General features: G+C 55.6%; 1 protein-coding gene across 6 annotated transcripts in view; it reads left to right on the top strand.

Moving 5' to 3' along the window:
* The first annotated feature begins 228 nt into the window (after positions 1-228).
* The window catches only part of ATG16L2 (autophagy related 16 like 2), a 32,088-nt gene continuing 17,204 nt past the window's right edge, over positions 229-15,112 (top strand). For 3 of the 6 annotated variants that reach the window (XM_042959283.1, XM_042959284.1, XM_042959280.1), the window contains exons 1-18: positions 229-505; positions 593-829; positions 2,665-2,764; positions 3,622-3,724; positions 7,510-7,583; positions 7,865-8,116; positions 8,254-8,319; positions 8,619-8,732; positions 10,071-10,133; positions 10,709-10,817; positions 11,164-11,269; positions 11,926-11,996; positions 12,275-12,346; positions 12,461-12,581; positions 12,889-12,994; positions 13,654-13,803; positions 14,040-14,087; positions 14,194-14,295. In XM_042959283.1, the coding sequence (XP_042815217.1) occupies positions 721-829; positions 2,665-2,764; positions 3,622-3,724; positions 7,510-7,583; positions 7,865-8,116; positions 8,254-8,319; positions 8,619-8,732; positions 10,071-10,133; positions 10,709-10,817; positions 11,164-11,269; positions 11,926-11,996; positions 12,275-12,346; positions 12,461-12,581; positions 12,889-12,994; positions 13,654-13,803; positions 14,040-14,087; positions 14,194-14,295 (1,766 nt within the window). In that variant the 5' untranslated portion in view covers positions 229-505; positions 593-720. Of the gene's footprint in view, positions 506-589; positions 830-2,664; positions 2,765-3,621; positions 3,725-7,509; positions 7,584-7,864; positions 8,117-8,253; positions 8,320-8,618; positions 8,733-10,070; positions 10,134-10,708; positions 10,818-11,163; positions 11,270-11,925; positions 11,997-12,274; positions 12,347-12,460; positions 12,582-12,888; positions 12,995-13,653; positions 13,804-14,039; positions 14,088-14,193; positions 14,296-14,769; positions 15,045-15,112 lie in introns of those variants that run through there. The other 3 variants (XM_042959282.1, XM_042959281.1, XM_042959285.1) reach the window with 3 other exon arrangements.

Raw genomic sequence — 15,112 nt, 5'->3', positions numbered from 1 at the left:
CCCTGCTCTCCACAAGGGCTTTTCTGCCTCCTGTCCTTCCACGAGTTTCTGTCCCCTGGGACTTTTTGTATCATGGAACCTCTGTACTTGTTCTTCCCTCTGCTTGGAATCCTTTTCGCTCTTCTGGCCAACACCTATTTCAGCCCTCAGTCCTAACTCAAATGCGGTCATTTCCCAGAGAGCATTGCCTCTTCCCTTCAGTCCCTTCCTCCTCTGTGCTGCAACTCGCCGTCACGCTGTGTGCGCCTCACGTCCGTGTCGCCTCTCCTCACAGATCTTGAGCACCTCGAGGGCAGGATCCGAGTATGAGGGGGTCTCTAGCTCAGAGGGCAGCTTGTCCAGGCGGGCCGTGGGCGATCTTCCGTTACTTCTGAACTCGATCCAGGCGCGGAGGGGTTAATGACCCGGCCCGGGAGTGTGCCCACAGGCCTGGGGGAAGCCGCCCAGAGCCCGCGACTTCCATCACCGCATATTGCCGCGGACAGCAATGGGAGCCCCGACGTAGGTGAGGATTTTTGGTGCGATCCGGGTGGTGTAGACCCTGGCGGGGGCGGCTTCCCCCCATATTAGCGTTGCTTTCTCCCCCCAGCAGACGCTCTTAGTACAATCCGGGGATTCCCCGCCGCTGCCGCCCCCTGACGTCACGGAGTCCCCCGAGGCCCCGCCCGGGTTTCGCCTCCTTCCGCGAGAGGTGCGCGCGGTGCAGGCGCGGGAGCTGCCATGGAGGGGCCCGGCGCCCCCGGTGTCCCCTGGAAACGCCACATAGTGCGGCAGCTTCGGCAGCGGGACCGCACGCAAAAGGCACTCTTCCTGGAACTGGTGCCTGCCTGTGAGTGCGCCACGGGGGGCTTGGAAGATGGCAGTGGAGGGGATGGGGCTCCGGGCGCGGACGGAGTGTTGTCTGGCTCCTCGGGCTGTCACCCGTGTGCAGCAATGCCTTCTCGCCTCCAAAGCTTCGGCCCTGCCGGACCTTCGGTCCGTTACACCTCTGCCTGGCCAGCATTCCCGCGCTTCCCAGTCCAGGTTCTGCTTAGAGCCCCTTCCTGGACGGAGCTCCCTCCTGGTGCTCCTGCCCTCCTCTCTCCTCAGGGGGCGGCCTCTCCCCAGGCTGGGCTTCCTGGGCATGGCTTCGTTAGCGAGTGTGGGTGTTTTAGGGTCTCTATGCTTCTTCCCTTTCCCGTGCGGTCCCCAGGGTACAACCCAAGTCAATTCATTTGGTCCCTGTGGCCCAGTGAAAGAATTCCAGAGTAGCTGGAGATTCTAAACTCTGAATCTCTTAGGGAGGAAGCTCAGAGTCCCAGGCTTTGCCACTGACAAGTGATCCTGGCTCAGGTTTTTGGAGTACTTCTGTGCTTAGGCAACTGAAGCCTCTAGAGAGAACTGGCTGCTGGTGAACCCAAGAAGTCATACTCTCACAGGTGTTTCTGGGGCGCTGGTCAGGAGTGGGTATGGCAGTTCAAGCCAGGATGAACAGGTGTACATTTGTGTGAGTGCCTCTGGTCATTCAAGATTGTACGTCTGGGGTGGAAAGTCCAACCACTATTCCTCCAGCTCCATCACTGGTCCTAATTTTAGCTGCTGCTTAACCATCTCCCCCCCCTCCCCCAAACTGAATTTGCTGCTTTTGTCCTGGGTGATTTCCCTGCAGCCTTCTAGGCTGCTGGTCCTCTCCCTGAGGGACGTGAGGCCAGCCTCACTTCTCCACTGCTCTGATGGACAATGGAACCATCCAACTTGAGGGAAGAGCCTCCCCTCCCTCCCCATCCTCCAGCTGCAATTTGTGTGACTCTGGAGGGCTGAGATCAGACAGTGAAGCTCTAGTCTTCTCTGTGGTCTTGGGTGGGTTATATCCTTAAACCACCAATTTCTCACCCATAAATTAGGCAAACAGCATCTTTAGAGTTGCTGGGAAGTCAGTGCAGTGCCCTGGGGGCTGGGTTGGGGTTTTGTGTAAGAATTGGCCAGTGACCTAAGTTAAAGGTGACAGGCAGGGGACTGGGTGAAGGAAATTTGCTGAGGAGCCAAACCTGGGATTACCACCCCCACCCTACCCTGAAACTGGTGAGAAAGAGGAAGTGAGTGTGGTGGGGGTAGAGGGAGACATTCCAGGGTCTGTAGCAAAAACTACCAAACTCAAGGAGGTCTGCTACATAATTGTTCAAGGACTTTCTCTTCTGGCCTGGAGGAAACTTACTTACCCCAACTGTGGGAAAGACAGGACTGTTTTTTAGTGTACAAAGTAAGAGGCCCTGGAGGGGAAGTAATTTACCAAAGGCCACTAGCAGGTGGAGCTTGGTGTGTTTCATCATTCTTTGGGGCAAAGCCTTGCTCTGGGGCAAGACTGAATCAATCTCTGGCCCCTTCCTTCCCTCAGGACCCTGAGTGGGCAGTGAGGCCAGCCATATACTTCCCCAGTGGTGGTTGTCTTTCTCTGTCCTCAGGAGAGTAGGTTTCCTGGGAGGGCCTGTGGGCAGATGCTGTAAGGAGGGTCTGCCAGGGCTGAAGGTCTGGTAGAGCTACACAGACACCCCTCAGGCAAAGGGCAGCGCCCAGACTGTCAGCACCTCCCTCATTCTGCATCTCTGGGTATGCAGACTCCAGGTATGCCTGGAGTCTGTTGCAAGTGTCTGTCTCTGTCCCAGGTTCACCCTCTTGCACCCCTAGATAACCGTCTCCTAGAGAAGGCTGAATTGTTGGCCCGGATCTCAGAGAAGCTGCAGCCAGAGCCAAATGATGCCACTCCTGCTACCCACCAGGGCCCCTGGTGAGTGTATGTGTATACCTGATTATGATGAGCTGCCTGTGCCTGGCTCCTGCCCCCACTGCCTGTCCTGGGTTCATTCTCTCTGGCACCTCATTGGTCCTTAACTGCTACCCAGAGGAGGGAGGAAGTGGACTCTTGAGGCTTCTTCCAAGCCAGCTGCTTAGAATGGCCTTTCTCCACCACCCTGCTCAATCCAGCTCCGCATTTGTCTCATCTCTTCCCTTTCCACGCCCACACTCCTGCCTTTTCTCCTCTTCTCTTTTTGTCTTCTTACCCTTACCTGATGCAGACAGAAAGGGTCTTTGCTACATATTCCAAAGGGAGAGTAGGGTCTTGCTACATATTCCAAAGGGGGAATGAAGATGAGAACCAGGAATGGGCTGGGCCTCAAAGTTTGGAGGTGTTTTAAAAAAACTTAAAAAAAAAATATTTATTTACTCTTGAGGGAGAGAGACAGAGTGTGAACAGGGGAGGGACAGAGAAAGAGGGAGACACAGAATCCGAAGCAGGCTCCAGGCTTCGAGCTGTCAGCACAGAGCCTGATGCAGGGCTCGAACTCACGAATCACAAGATCATGAGCTGAGCTGAAGTTGTATGCTTACCTGACAGAGCCACCCAGGTGCCCCATGGGAGGTGCTTCTTGAGGAGGGTCCTGGCTAGGTAACCCAAGGCCTGGGGAAATCCCAGAGCAGAGGAGTCATGGGTAGTTCCAGTTTTTGGAGACTTGCTCTTTCTTCTGCTGGCTTTCTGGCTTCCACCCTCTGCAGGTGAAAGTTCATGGCTTTGGTTTCAGGCTTTTTGTGTGCATCCTGTGGGTGAATGGAGGGACAATGAATGCCACTCTTATTGGTTGACAGGGAGGAGGAATCGGAGCCCGATTCAGACCAAGTCCCTTCACCAACCACTCTGAGGATGAAGTGGCAAGAGGAGGAGGAGGGGCTCCGGCTGGTCTGTGGTGAGGTAGGCTGGGCAGGGGTCTGAGAGAGAATGGGGTGGAGTCACAATCCAGGACTTTGGGTGGTCCAAGGGGTCCAGCAAACGAGGGACATTCTCCAACTCTGGTGCCAGAGTGCTCTCTAGTTTGGTTCTGGCAGCCCAGTTCGGGTCTTCAACAGCAGCTAGAGGATGTGAGGTAGAGCTCAGAGAGGAGTATGAGGAGTATGAGGCAAGGCCAGACGACCTCTGTTCCCCCTTCCAGACCGTCCTGCCTGCTCTGTTCACAGCTTGCCTCACCAACCCCAGGGTCTAGCACCTGCTGATGCACAGCACGAGTTTGCAGACCAAATGAGTAAGGTGGTCCACCTCCACATGGCAGGGTGTGCTACCTCCACCTGACACTGCTGCCCCCACCCTATGGTGTCTCTTGTCTTCTGTTTCACCACACCATCCTGGTTTCCTCTCATTTCTGTAGCAGTTACTTCTAAGCTTCCTTCTTTGTCTCCTTCCCTCCTCCCTACAGATGTGGGTGTTCCTTGGAGGTAGGGTGGGTTCACTGACTCCTGTGGCCTCAAAGACTTTCTCTGTTTGCTTATTCCCAGACTTGTCTCTAGCCTGGCCTTCTCTCATGAGCTCCACAGTCTTTGTTCAGCTGGTCTTTGGACATCACATCTAAAATTAGACTCACCATATCCCCCATAATATATGGCCAGCAGCACATTGAGAGGTGACTCCTGCAGGCATTGGGCTAAAACATTATTTCAGCTATTCGTTTACAACTTTAGAGCAGGAAACAGGCTTAGAGAAGTGGAGTCAGGATTTGAACACCCTTCCACATGAATCCACCTTCTCTGATCCCCATCCATTCTTTCAACAAAGATTTATTGACAATAGTTATATTGTCACAGGCACAGGATAAGAACAAGACCCGGCCCCATGGAGCTTCCAGTACATTGGAGGAAACTGATAGGCCATAAACACATGCCCAGTTACAGCATGCCACATTACTTGCCCAACTAGTGTGGGAATGGAGCTAGGAACCCAGTGAGAGCCTCTCCCTCAGAGCCCTGTTGTAGTTGCAACTTGACATTTGTGGCACTTTCTGGGCTGTGAGATCCCCAAGGCCTTGGGACGCCTGTGGTTTGCTTCCACTGATCCCTGGGGTCTGTCTCCACAGTCCATGCTAATGAATATTTGTGAACTAAATGATGGATGAGGTAGCCCTCCCTCCCCAACTGGCAGTCACTGGGCTGCAAACTCAGGGGGGACCTCTGGTCTCTCCCAGCGCTCCATCGTCAGCTAGTCACCAGCTCATTGATCCTACCTTCAAATCCACCAAGTCTCTGTTGGCTTGGCCCAAGTACCCTCATCCTTTCCTGGATGATCTCTCCCTTGGCACGCCCATCCATTCTCTGCACAGCGCACAGAGTGATATATTTAATAATAAAAAGATCTCCCTTAAAAAAAGACAATACACACAAACATGCTCGTTGTAAACATTTCAAGAAAACAGAAGCCCATAGAATAAAGAAGTGAAACCCCCTTCACTATCTCTCCCATTGTCAGTTTGGTATATATCCTCTAGAACCCTTTAGCCTGCCTTCCCAGTGGAGTTCTCTAGCCCCCTGTTGCATTTCCTGCCACTCTCCAATCTCTGACCTTATGGTCCCCTTTGTCTGGGACACTTTCACAAATGTCTTGCCCTTAGCACTCTCTCCCTGGCACTTCCTCAGACTCACACCAGTGTGTGTTCCCACTGGATATGCCAGGGGATGGGGAGCGGCTTTTTCTGTAATTCTTAGTACTGTTTCACATATCACAACAAGCATTAATCATTATTTTAACTTTTTTGGGGAAGTAATTATAGATTCATGGGAAGTAGCAAAGACTGGCTACATCTTGTGTAACTATAGTACACACAATGAGGAAACTGATATTGGTATGAAATGTACATATATTTCTTTGTCATGTTGTTCCCTATGTGAATTTGTGCAAGATACAGCCTAATTTAATGACCACAAAGATCTCTGTCTTGCTATCCTTTTTGAGTTTTTCACAACTCAACCCTCTCCCCCAACCATCCCTAGCCTGTCAACCACTAATCTGTTTTCCATCTGTATTATTTGGATTTTGAAAAGCATCCCCAAAATATTGAATAACAAAGCATTAATGAAAGTAAAATGACAGCTGAGGAAGCAGAAGTGGAGGTCAGACTGCTCAGTGCTGAAAGGAATTACAAACGTTAGAAATTGGGCCAGCTAGGAAAGTAGGCACATGCAGGACCACTCATTTAGGAAGATGTGTCAGTGCAGGTGAGTAGCACTAACCTTGTTCTTCAATTCATCCCTCACCAGGCCCATGTGAGAAAGAACACAGGAACAGGTTAGCAACCAGGGCCCCAGCCTCAGTTATTTCCTATGTTCCTCGTGTCACCTAGTAGGAACTGCTCCACCTGAGGTCCATCTTTCCCACTGACCCCTCAGCTCTAAAAAGTGGAACTTGAGCTGGGCGCCTGGGTGGCTCAGTTGGTTGAGCATCTGACTTCTGCTCAGGTCATGATCTCATGATTTGTGAGTTTGAGCCCCACATCAGGCTCACTGCTGTCAGCACAGAGCCTACTTTGGATCCTCTGTCTGCCCCCCCCGCCCCTCCCCCACTCATTCTCTCTCTCTCTCTCTCTCTCTCTCTCTTTCTCTCTCTCAAATACATATTTAAGGGGCACCTGGGTGGCTCAGTCGGTTAAGCGTCCAACTTTGGCTCAGGTCATGATCTCGCAATTTGTGGGTTTGAGCCCTGCGTTGGGCTCTGTGTTGACAGCTCAGAGCGTGGAGCCTGCTTCAGATTCTGTGTCTCCCTCTCTCTCTGCTTCTGTCTCTCTCTCTCTCTCAAAAATAAATAAATATTAAAAAAATAAATATTAAAAAAAAAGTGGGACTTGAGCTTTGTCTGTGGCTTTCCAGCTCTTGCTTGAAGGACTGTTTTGAATGAGGCAGGGGTATGGATGAGGTAACCCTCACCCCCACTCTTGGGCTGGGGGCAGCTCCAGCATTCAGTCTGGGCTCCGTGCTCCCAGAGTCTATTCTTGTTCTTGCCTTTGTGCCTCTGCTTAGGGCTCCTTGTTGCTCTCAGGGATCTATGTTGGGTAGGTCAGGGGTTAGAGAAGTGTGAAACAGAGCCCACATCCCTGGAGCCTTTTCTGTAGATCTGTCCTGTACTTGGAGCATAATGTTAGGTGGCCTGGGTTCACCCATCAGCTCTGCCGCTTAGCTGTGTAATTTTGTCAAGATCCTAAACCTCTCTGCGCCAATGTCCTCTTCTGTAATATGGGGAAAGTGGCAGGACCTGGGGTGGTTATGGTGATCAAGAGAGTTAATACATATACAGTACTCAGAACAAGGCATGACACACGTGCCATATAAACGTTTACTATTACCTGAAATATTACTCCTAATATTACCCTGTGAGGTAAGCACTATCATTCCCATTTTACAGGTGAGGAAACAGTAGGTTCAGAGAGGTTAAATGACTACCCCGGGGTCACACAGAAAATAAGTGGCACTGCCAGGACTGAAACTCAGGTGAAACTCCAGAGCCTAAAGGCCCTTCCATTGTTCCACAAAAGCAGTAGGGCGTTCCTGTGCAGGATCCTAAACGTATCTGAGCCTCTGCTTTCTTTTCAGTTAGGGGGCGGGTGGGTAGAGTAGCAGAGTCTGTCCCATCAGCCTCCACTGGGGGAGGTGCTGGGGGCACGTTGGGAGCCCTGCAGAGGCGCCCACGCCCACCCAACTGCGGGCCCCGACCACCCCCAGATGGCCTACCAGGTGGTGGAGAAGAGGGCAGCCCTGGGCGCCCTGGAGTCGACGCTGGAGGAGCGGCAGAGCAGGTGAGGCGCCGCCAGGGCGAGGGGGACCGCGCCCATCTCTGGGTGGCTCGGGGCCATCTCTGCCCGGGGACGGGGTGACCCTGCGTGTCTCCAGCACGGCCCGAGGGCTTTCCCCACGTATTGGGCTCTGCGGCCCCAAACGGCAGGCCTGAGTGGGAGACGTGATTGGAGTCTTGGCTTTGCTCCCAGCCTGACCGCGTGACATGGGCAAGTCCGTCCGCCTCTGAGACCCGCTCCCACTGGGCGATGACGGAGAGTCTCTCCCTTACCCCCTCCTCCAGGCTGGCGGCTCTGGAGGCCCGCGTGGCGCAGCTGCAGGAGGCGCGGGCGCAGCAGACCCGGCACCTGGACGTGCAGCGGGCGCTGAACGTAGCGCAGCGGGCGGCGTACGAGGGGCTCCGCGCGCAAGCCGGGCTCCAGGAGGCGGCCCTGCGTAGGCACGAGGAGGAGGCACGTGACCTGCTGGAGTGGCTCGTGCAGCGCAAGGCGCGCGCTGCCGCCGAGCGCAACCTGCGCAATGAGCGCCACGAGAGGTGAGCGCGCCGGGCCCCGCCCCTCGGAGACTCGAGCGTCGTGCTCCTTTGGGGGCGGGCACGGTCCGAGCTTCACTGCCCCGCCTCGTGGCGCGTCAGGGCGGGATCCGGCTCTCGGGACGCTTTTCTCCCCGCAGGGCCAAGCAGGCGCGGATGTCCCTGGAGCTAAAGAAGGCTGCCAAGCGGACAGTGAGCATCAGCGAGTAAGAGTCGGGGTGCGCCAGGTCCTGCCCGCCGAGGGTTTGCAGCCCGCTCTTCCCCGCGTGCTCTAAAGCGCTCTTTTCTCTGACTTCTGCCTGCAATTCTACCCTGTCCCCCACGTGTCCGCAAGAGGCTCCCACCTAGACTGAGCGCACAGGACACGGGCAGACTCGTGTGGTCTGAGAAGCCCAAATGCCTGCCCGCACAGACTGCTTTCAGTGTTGGGCGCCGGGGCGGGGCGGGGGGCGGGTCAGGGAGGGGCTGGTCCCTTGGCCTTACTGAGTTTCACCCCCTCTCCCAGGAGTCCAAACACTGTAGGTGATGGGATCAGAGAGATGGCTGAGACTGTGACCCTGGCTGCTGAGCCCCTATCCCTGGAGACTGAGGCTGGTGAGAAGTGGAAGAGGCCCTTCAGGTGAGGACTGTCCCAGAGCTCTGAGCCGGGCCCCACTCTGGAGTCTCCTCTAGGGCCTTGGGGCCACCTCTTGGGCTGAGAGGGGCTTGGGGAGACGCCGCAGTACAGGTCACACCTCCCAGGACGGGTCTGACCTCCAGTGCTTGGAGTCTCTTAGGATCATTGCGGCCTTAGGGACTCCAGCGCCTCTTTCTCTCCTTCTCAGGACTAGAGCTCTGGGGGTGGGGTGTCAGGTTGCTGAAAGGGTGTCACCAGGAGGGAGCCTGTGGGGAAGGCCCAGGACTCAGCTGTCACAGGCGTGTGTGTAGGCATAGGTGTACAAGCACATGTACTCACATGGACGTGAGAGCACATGTGTGTACACACCTGGGGGAGCATATCGGAGTACGTGTGAACATGTGAGCATGTATAGGTGTGAGCTCACGTGGACTGCTGAAGCCCACAGATTGGGGCTTCAGTCCGTGAGAGCCCCTCCCCTCAGTCTCCCCCATTTGTCTCCATTTATCTGTCATTGAAACTGCCCCCCCCCCCCCCCCCCCCCCCCCGCACCCATCCTTGCTCCATTCCCCAGCCTGAAGGCTTCTCTTTCAGCCCTTCCTTGCAGATCACTGGTGTCCATGCCTGGGGGCAGTGAAAGAACTTTGGGGAGGAGCTTGAAATGCTGGTCCTGAAAGTTCTTGGCAGCCTTTGTGGGCCAAGTCATCCCAGGACACACCCTCTTCTGGGCATTATTTTTAATGTTTGTTTGTTTTTAATTTTTGAGAGAGAGAGGGCACTAGCAGGGGAGGGGCAAAAAGAGAGAAGGAGCCAGAGGATCAAGAGCAGGCTCTGTGTTGACAGCAGTGAGCCCCTGTGGGGCTCGAACTCACAAACTGTGAGATCATGACCTGAGGCGAAGTCAGATGCTCAACGGAGTGAGCCACCCAGGTGCCCCTCTTGTGGGCATTTTTGAGGTCACTCAGCAAGCTTAGGTTTTACCACCCCCGGTAACTCCAGCCTTGTGGTATCCCAGCCTCAGGGTACCTTCACCCTTTCCCCCGTAGGCCCCAGCTCAGCCTTCCCAGAACTTTTTGTGGGGGGGGCATTTGGGTGGTGAGGCAGTTCTTACCATCATGGTGGAAACTTTGGGAGACTTCATTGCCACATCCCTCCCTGCCTCCACCTTCCTGGGACTGCTCCGGGTCATCGTGTTCTCCTGGTCTCGGAGGAACCAAGTTCTTGTCCCAGGCTCGAGTGGCTGTGAGCCTCAGGGTCCCCAGCAGAGTGCAGGGATGAATGGCTGCTGTCTGCACACTCACTGGCCAGTCCCTTAGCATATCTCTTTCGATTCTACCCCAGGTCTGCCTCCGCCACCTCCTTGACGCTCTCCCGCTGTGTGGATGTGGTGAAGGGGCTTCTGGAGTAAGTGTGTGTGTGTGTGTGTGTGTGTGTGTGTGTGTGAGTGAGTGAAGGGGTTGGGCCCCTTAGAGGCCTGTGTCAGGCTTCTGGCGTCCAGGCTTGGTCTGTGTATGTGCCTCAGTCTGTCTGTCCATGTGTTGTCCAGCTGTCTGTGTGAGTCTCTGCTGCCTCTCCCTGAGCTCATTCCAGGCCCTGCCTGGCTGTCCTCCACGCTTTGTCCCTCATCCGTGGTCCATGGACCAAGATCTGTAGTCTGAGCCTGGATGGGAACTATCACTCAGGAAAAGGCTCAGATGTGTCAGGACTTGTTCTGAGTTCCAGAGCCAAGTGGTAGCAAGGCTAAGACTGAAACCCCAGCCCTGAGGTTCCTCTGCATCCATCAACTCTACTCTCTGCCCTTCTCATTTCCACACTGACCCCTGGGGTCAGAGACTGCGTTGGGAACAAGCTCGCTGCACCTCTGGGCCATGTTTTGCCACCATTCGTGTTTGCTTCCTATTGCTGTTGCCTCAGGAGTATGAGGCTCCCGTGTCAGAAGGCCTTGCCAAATGCCTTCCTGACACCTGCCCCCCACCCAGTTTCAAGAAGAGGAGAGGCCACTCTGTTGGAGGAGCTCCTGAACAGCGATACCAGAGCATCCCTGTATGCGTGGCCGTCCAGCCTCCTACCCAGGTTCAGGATGTGCTGGTAAGGGAGGAGCTGGGCCACATGCACGGGGTGCTGACATAGAGAGTGTAGGTTCCAGGGGTCATCCAGGGAGGCCAGGGAAGCAAGGCTGGGCACCTCACCAGGAGCACAAGCTTTCTTCCCCCAGCCTGTAGTAGAAGTCTCTCAGCATTTTATAATGGGGCATGGACTGGAGAGGGAGAGCAGGAGGCCAGGCAGGGGAGTATGAGGATGTGTAGCGGGAGGCTGCTGCAGGGCTGATGAGACCCGATGTGTGCGTGTGTGCGTGTGAGAGGGACCCTGTGAGCCTGTGCCAAGAGGTACGTAGGGTGAGGACCAGGGCCACCACTGTCTCTTTTTCCCATAGAATGCCCACCTCTCCGAGGTCAATGCTGTTTGTTTTGGCCCCAATAGCAGCCTCCTGGCCACTGGAGGGGCTGACCGCTTCATCCATCTCTGGAACGTTGTGGGAGGTGAGGGTTCCTCCCCTGTGGGCCAACCTAGTGCTTTCTCTCCAGACCCCACCCTCAACTTGCTCCTTGGTGGGCAAAGGTCTTGGATCTGTTTGTGTTTCCTCACATGTAACATTCTTAAGAGCAGTGGCCAAATGGCCCCTTGGCAAGAGTTCTGGGCCAAGCCTCCCAGCTCTTGGGGTCCAGGCCTGCAGGATGGGGAGGGCTGAGCTCAGATGGTCCCTATTTGGGGAGGTGGGGGGTCCCTTATCCTTAGGTCCTGTAGGGGCCCTTGAGGAGCCGGTCCCTGGGGCCCACCAGTGGCCTCCTCTTCTGGTATCACTTGAGCTCTTAGAACTCAGGAGATGAGTGTTGGCTGTTTACCCTGTGCTTGTAGAGGCGGGTGTGTTGAGGAGTCACAGTTAGCTCCTGGAGACTTCCTAGAGAAAGTCTTGGCCCTGGCTTGCCGCGTGACCTAGGGACAGTCCCTTGTCTGTGGTCCTCTGTAGCCCTGCTGTTCCCTGGAGCCCCCTGCTGGTAATTTGGGGGAGATGCAGTCTCCAGCCCAGGTCCCCAGAGTTTTGTTCTCTAACTTGGGAGAGACTGATCTTCCCAGCTCCTCCCTTTTCATGAGGTTAGTGACCCCACTTCACCTGTCCTTTTCCCGGTCCCCCTAGGTCGTCTGGAGGCCAACCAGACCCTTGAAGGAGCTGGTGGCAGCATCACCAGCGTGGACTTTGACCCTTCGGTGAGGGACCTTTGCCTCAGTGGCATGGAATGCCTGTTGTGTGTGCCCCCCTGCCCATCTCCACACTGAGCAGGTGGGGGCTCTGGGACATAAGGGAACATCATGGATGTCCCAGAACCAGTCCTGGCTGCTACACAAATCTTCCCTGGGCCTGGAAGCTACTCTGCCTGCCTGGGTGACCTGGGCTGTGGGAAGCTCTGAGGCTATCTGGCTTGAGGGATTTTGCTTCTGTCAGGGCCCAAGTTCAGGGCCTTTCCCTTCCCCTTCCATCTCTCCAGGGCTCCCAGATATTGGCAGCTACTTACAATCAGGCTGCCCAGCTCTGGAAGGTCGGGGAGGCACAGTCCAAGGTAAGGCGTGACTGAGGAAGCAACCTGGGGTTCGGGGGTCATACCTTGGACCCCAGGGGAGGTGTTATGGAGTCTTGGCCATCCCCTTGATCCATACCTGGGATGTGGGGGCAGGAGACACTGTCTGGACACACAGACAAGGTGACGGCTGCCAAATTCAAGCTAACAAGGCACCAGGCGGTGACTGGGAGCCGAGACCGGACAGTGAAGGAGTGGGACCTCGGCCGCGCCTACTGTGAGGTCCAGCCCTTTCCTCTCCCTCCCTACCTGCTGGCACCCCCAGGCCGGGTCAAGAATACTTCAGCCTGTTCTCTGGGAGTGGCTCCAAGATTCACGGGCATTTGGGGTGAAACCTCCCAAGGCCTGTCCTTCTCTATCCCCCATCAGTGCTTTTTTTTCTGCCTGGTTTCTTGGTGACTTCAGGCTTTGGGCTGGGAAGCAGAGGATCTGGGTTCTAATTTGGGGAGGATACTACCTCTCTGGGGCTTCTGGGCTTCCAACAACCCTTTTCTGAGGCTAGGGCTCTAATCCTTGGTCCCCAGGCTCCAGGACCATCAATGTCCTTTCGTACTGTAATGATGTGGTGTGTGGGGACCATGTAATCATTAGTGGCCACAATGACCAGAAGATCCGGTTCTGGGACAGCAGGTGATGGGCATGGGCTGTGGGTGGTCGAGGCATGGGACAGGCATCTTGTGTTCTCTTTCCTTTCTTTGGACATGGAGCCATGGAGGCTGTGGTGGCCTGTCTGTGCTGGGTTTGGCCCCTTGAAAGCTCCACTGCCCCTGGGGACCTGTGCCACCGTTTTAGTGGCTCTTGGTCCGACTGCTGGACTCTGCCTGGGCCTTGCCAACCAAGCCCCCTTTCCACTTAGTTACCGCTTTTTAATCAAAGGGAACAAAAGTTTTCGTTGTTTTTTAAATCTGAGAGCTCAACACTGGGCTTGGATGGTTTATAAAAGCCAGTGCTGGAGCCAGTGCCAGGCATGCCTGAAGCTCCTCCTTCCTGGTGTATGGTGACTGCCGCGTGAACCCCCTTGCTCTCTTTCACACAATTAAAGGCAACTCTCATGGTTTTCCCTCCAGCACTTATTTTAGTGACCCAGGGGTTTCGAGGCCCCCAGCTTTGAGTCAAAGGCTGCCTAAGATTTTGTTGGAGGGGCTGGCTGCAGTGGGAGAAGGGAGATTAGTCAGTGTCAGCCCTGGCCCCCAGTGATATGACAATGGGGCACTTCTGGACTCTGTTAACCTGCAAGGAGTGGCCTGGGTGGGCTGCTTCTCATCCATGCTTTTGTCTTTGCTCCTTAGGGGCCCCTGCTGCACCCAGGTCATTCCTGTGCAGGGTCGGGTCACCTCCCTGAACCTCAGCCATGACCAGTTGCATCTGCTTAGCTGTTCCCGAGATAACACACTTAAGGTCATTGACCTTCGTGTCAGCAATATCCGCCAAGTATTCAGGTACCTGCCTCGTGCCCATGGACACTGTGGCTTGGGCTGGGGCAGCTGGGTCTCTCAGCCCTTGTTAAGGGTCCTTCTGGACCTGTCAGCGGGGGACCCTTCCTGGAGGGCCTTCTGGACCAGGGCCCGCTGAGGTGCCCAAGCCCTTGATGGACAGAGGAAGCTCTTGAAGCTCCTGGCCAAGGGCAGGGATTGGCAGCCACATTCGTTCTAACCCTGATCTTGTCTGTCTTCAGGGCTGATGGCTTCAAGTGCGGTTCTGACTGGACCAAAGCCGTGTTCAGGTATGTCTGTGAGAGCACATGCCTGTGCCAGAGTGTGCCCCATCTGATCACGTCTGTCAGTGTCTGTGTCATCACCTCTGATCATCTCTTGCTTGTTCTGCTGCAGTCCAGATAGAAGCTACGCACTGGCAGGTTCCTGGGATGGAGCCCTTTATGTCTGGGATGTGGACACTGGGAAGCTGGAGGGCAGTCTACGGGGACCCCACTGGTGAGCATAGCTACCACCTGCCCAGGGCCAGTGCCATCCTGGCCCCACTGCTGCTAAGCCAGTGACAGGTTCTGACATGTTTGGAACCCTGGAGGCCCTAGTCCTTGTCCCACACTTTCCACCCCCCAGAGCCCTTCTTGTTCACAAGGTGCTTTCCCATGTGCACGTGGGTCCATCTTCACCACAGCCCCGTGAGCCCACTTTATAGGTGAGGCAGCAGACTCAGAGGGAGCCTCAAGCTGCCGGCATCCCATAATGAGGAGCGGAGCCCAGCCTGCAGGCCTGGCTCCTGATGCCTCCCTGAAGCCTGCCTCCCCTCTCCTCCCCTCCCCTCCCCTCCCCTCCCCTCCCCTCTCCTCTCCCCTCCCCTCCCCTCTCCTCTCCCCTCCCCTCCCCTCTCCTCTCCCCTCCCCTCCCCTCTCCTCTCCCCTCCCCTCTTCTCTCCTCTCCTCTCCTCTCCTCTCCTCTCCTCAGCACTGCTGTCAACGCCGTGGCCTGGTGCTACTCTGGGAGCCACGTGGTGAGCGTGGACCAGGCCAGGAAGGTTGTGCTCTGGCACTAGTGCCATGACTCCTGCCTGGGCTGGAGCTCTAGTCTAAAGCCCGAAGCCAGAGGACAGCTTCCCGCTGCTCACAGGGCTCCAGAACCAGTGGGGGTGGGGATAGGGTGGAGGTGGCGGTGGCCTTAGGGCATTTAGTGGTGAATAAGGCCTGGCAGGACCTGGCCTGTCTGTTGAAAAACAAAGTGTGTGTGTGTGGGGGGGGGGGGTGTGGGGGGGGAGGCGGGTTAGTTTTGTTTGTTTGTTTGTTTGAAATCT

Source organism: Panthera tigris, chromosome D1 (genome assembly GCF_018350195.1).
Source record: "Panthera tigris isolate Pti1 chromosome D1, P.tigris_Pti1_mat1.1, whole genome shotgun sequence".
Classification (NCBI taxonomy): Eukaryota; Metazoa; Chordata; class Mammalia; order Carnivora; family Felidae; genus Panthera; species Panthera tigris.
The sequence above is the reverse complement of the archived record's forward strand: the minus strand, read 5'-3'. Positions and strand labels throughout refer to the sequence as shown.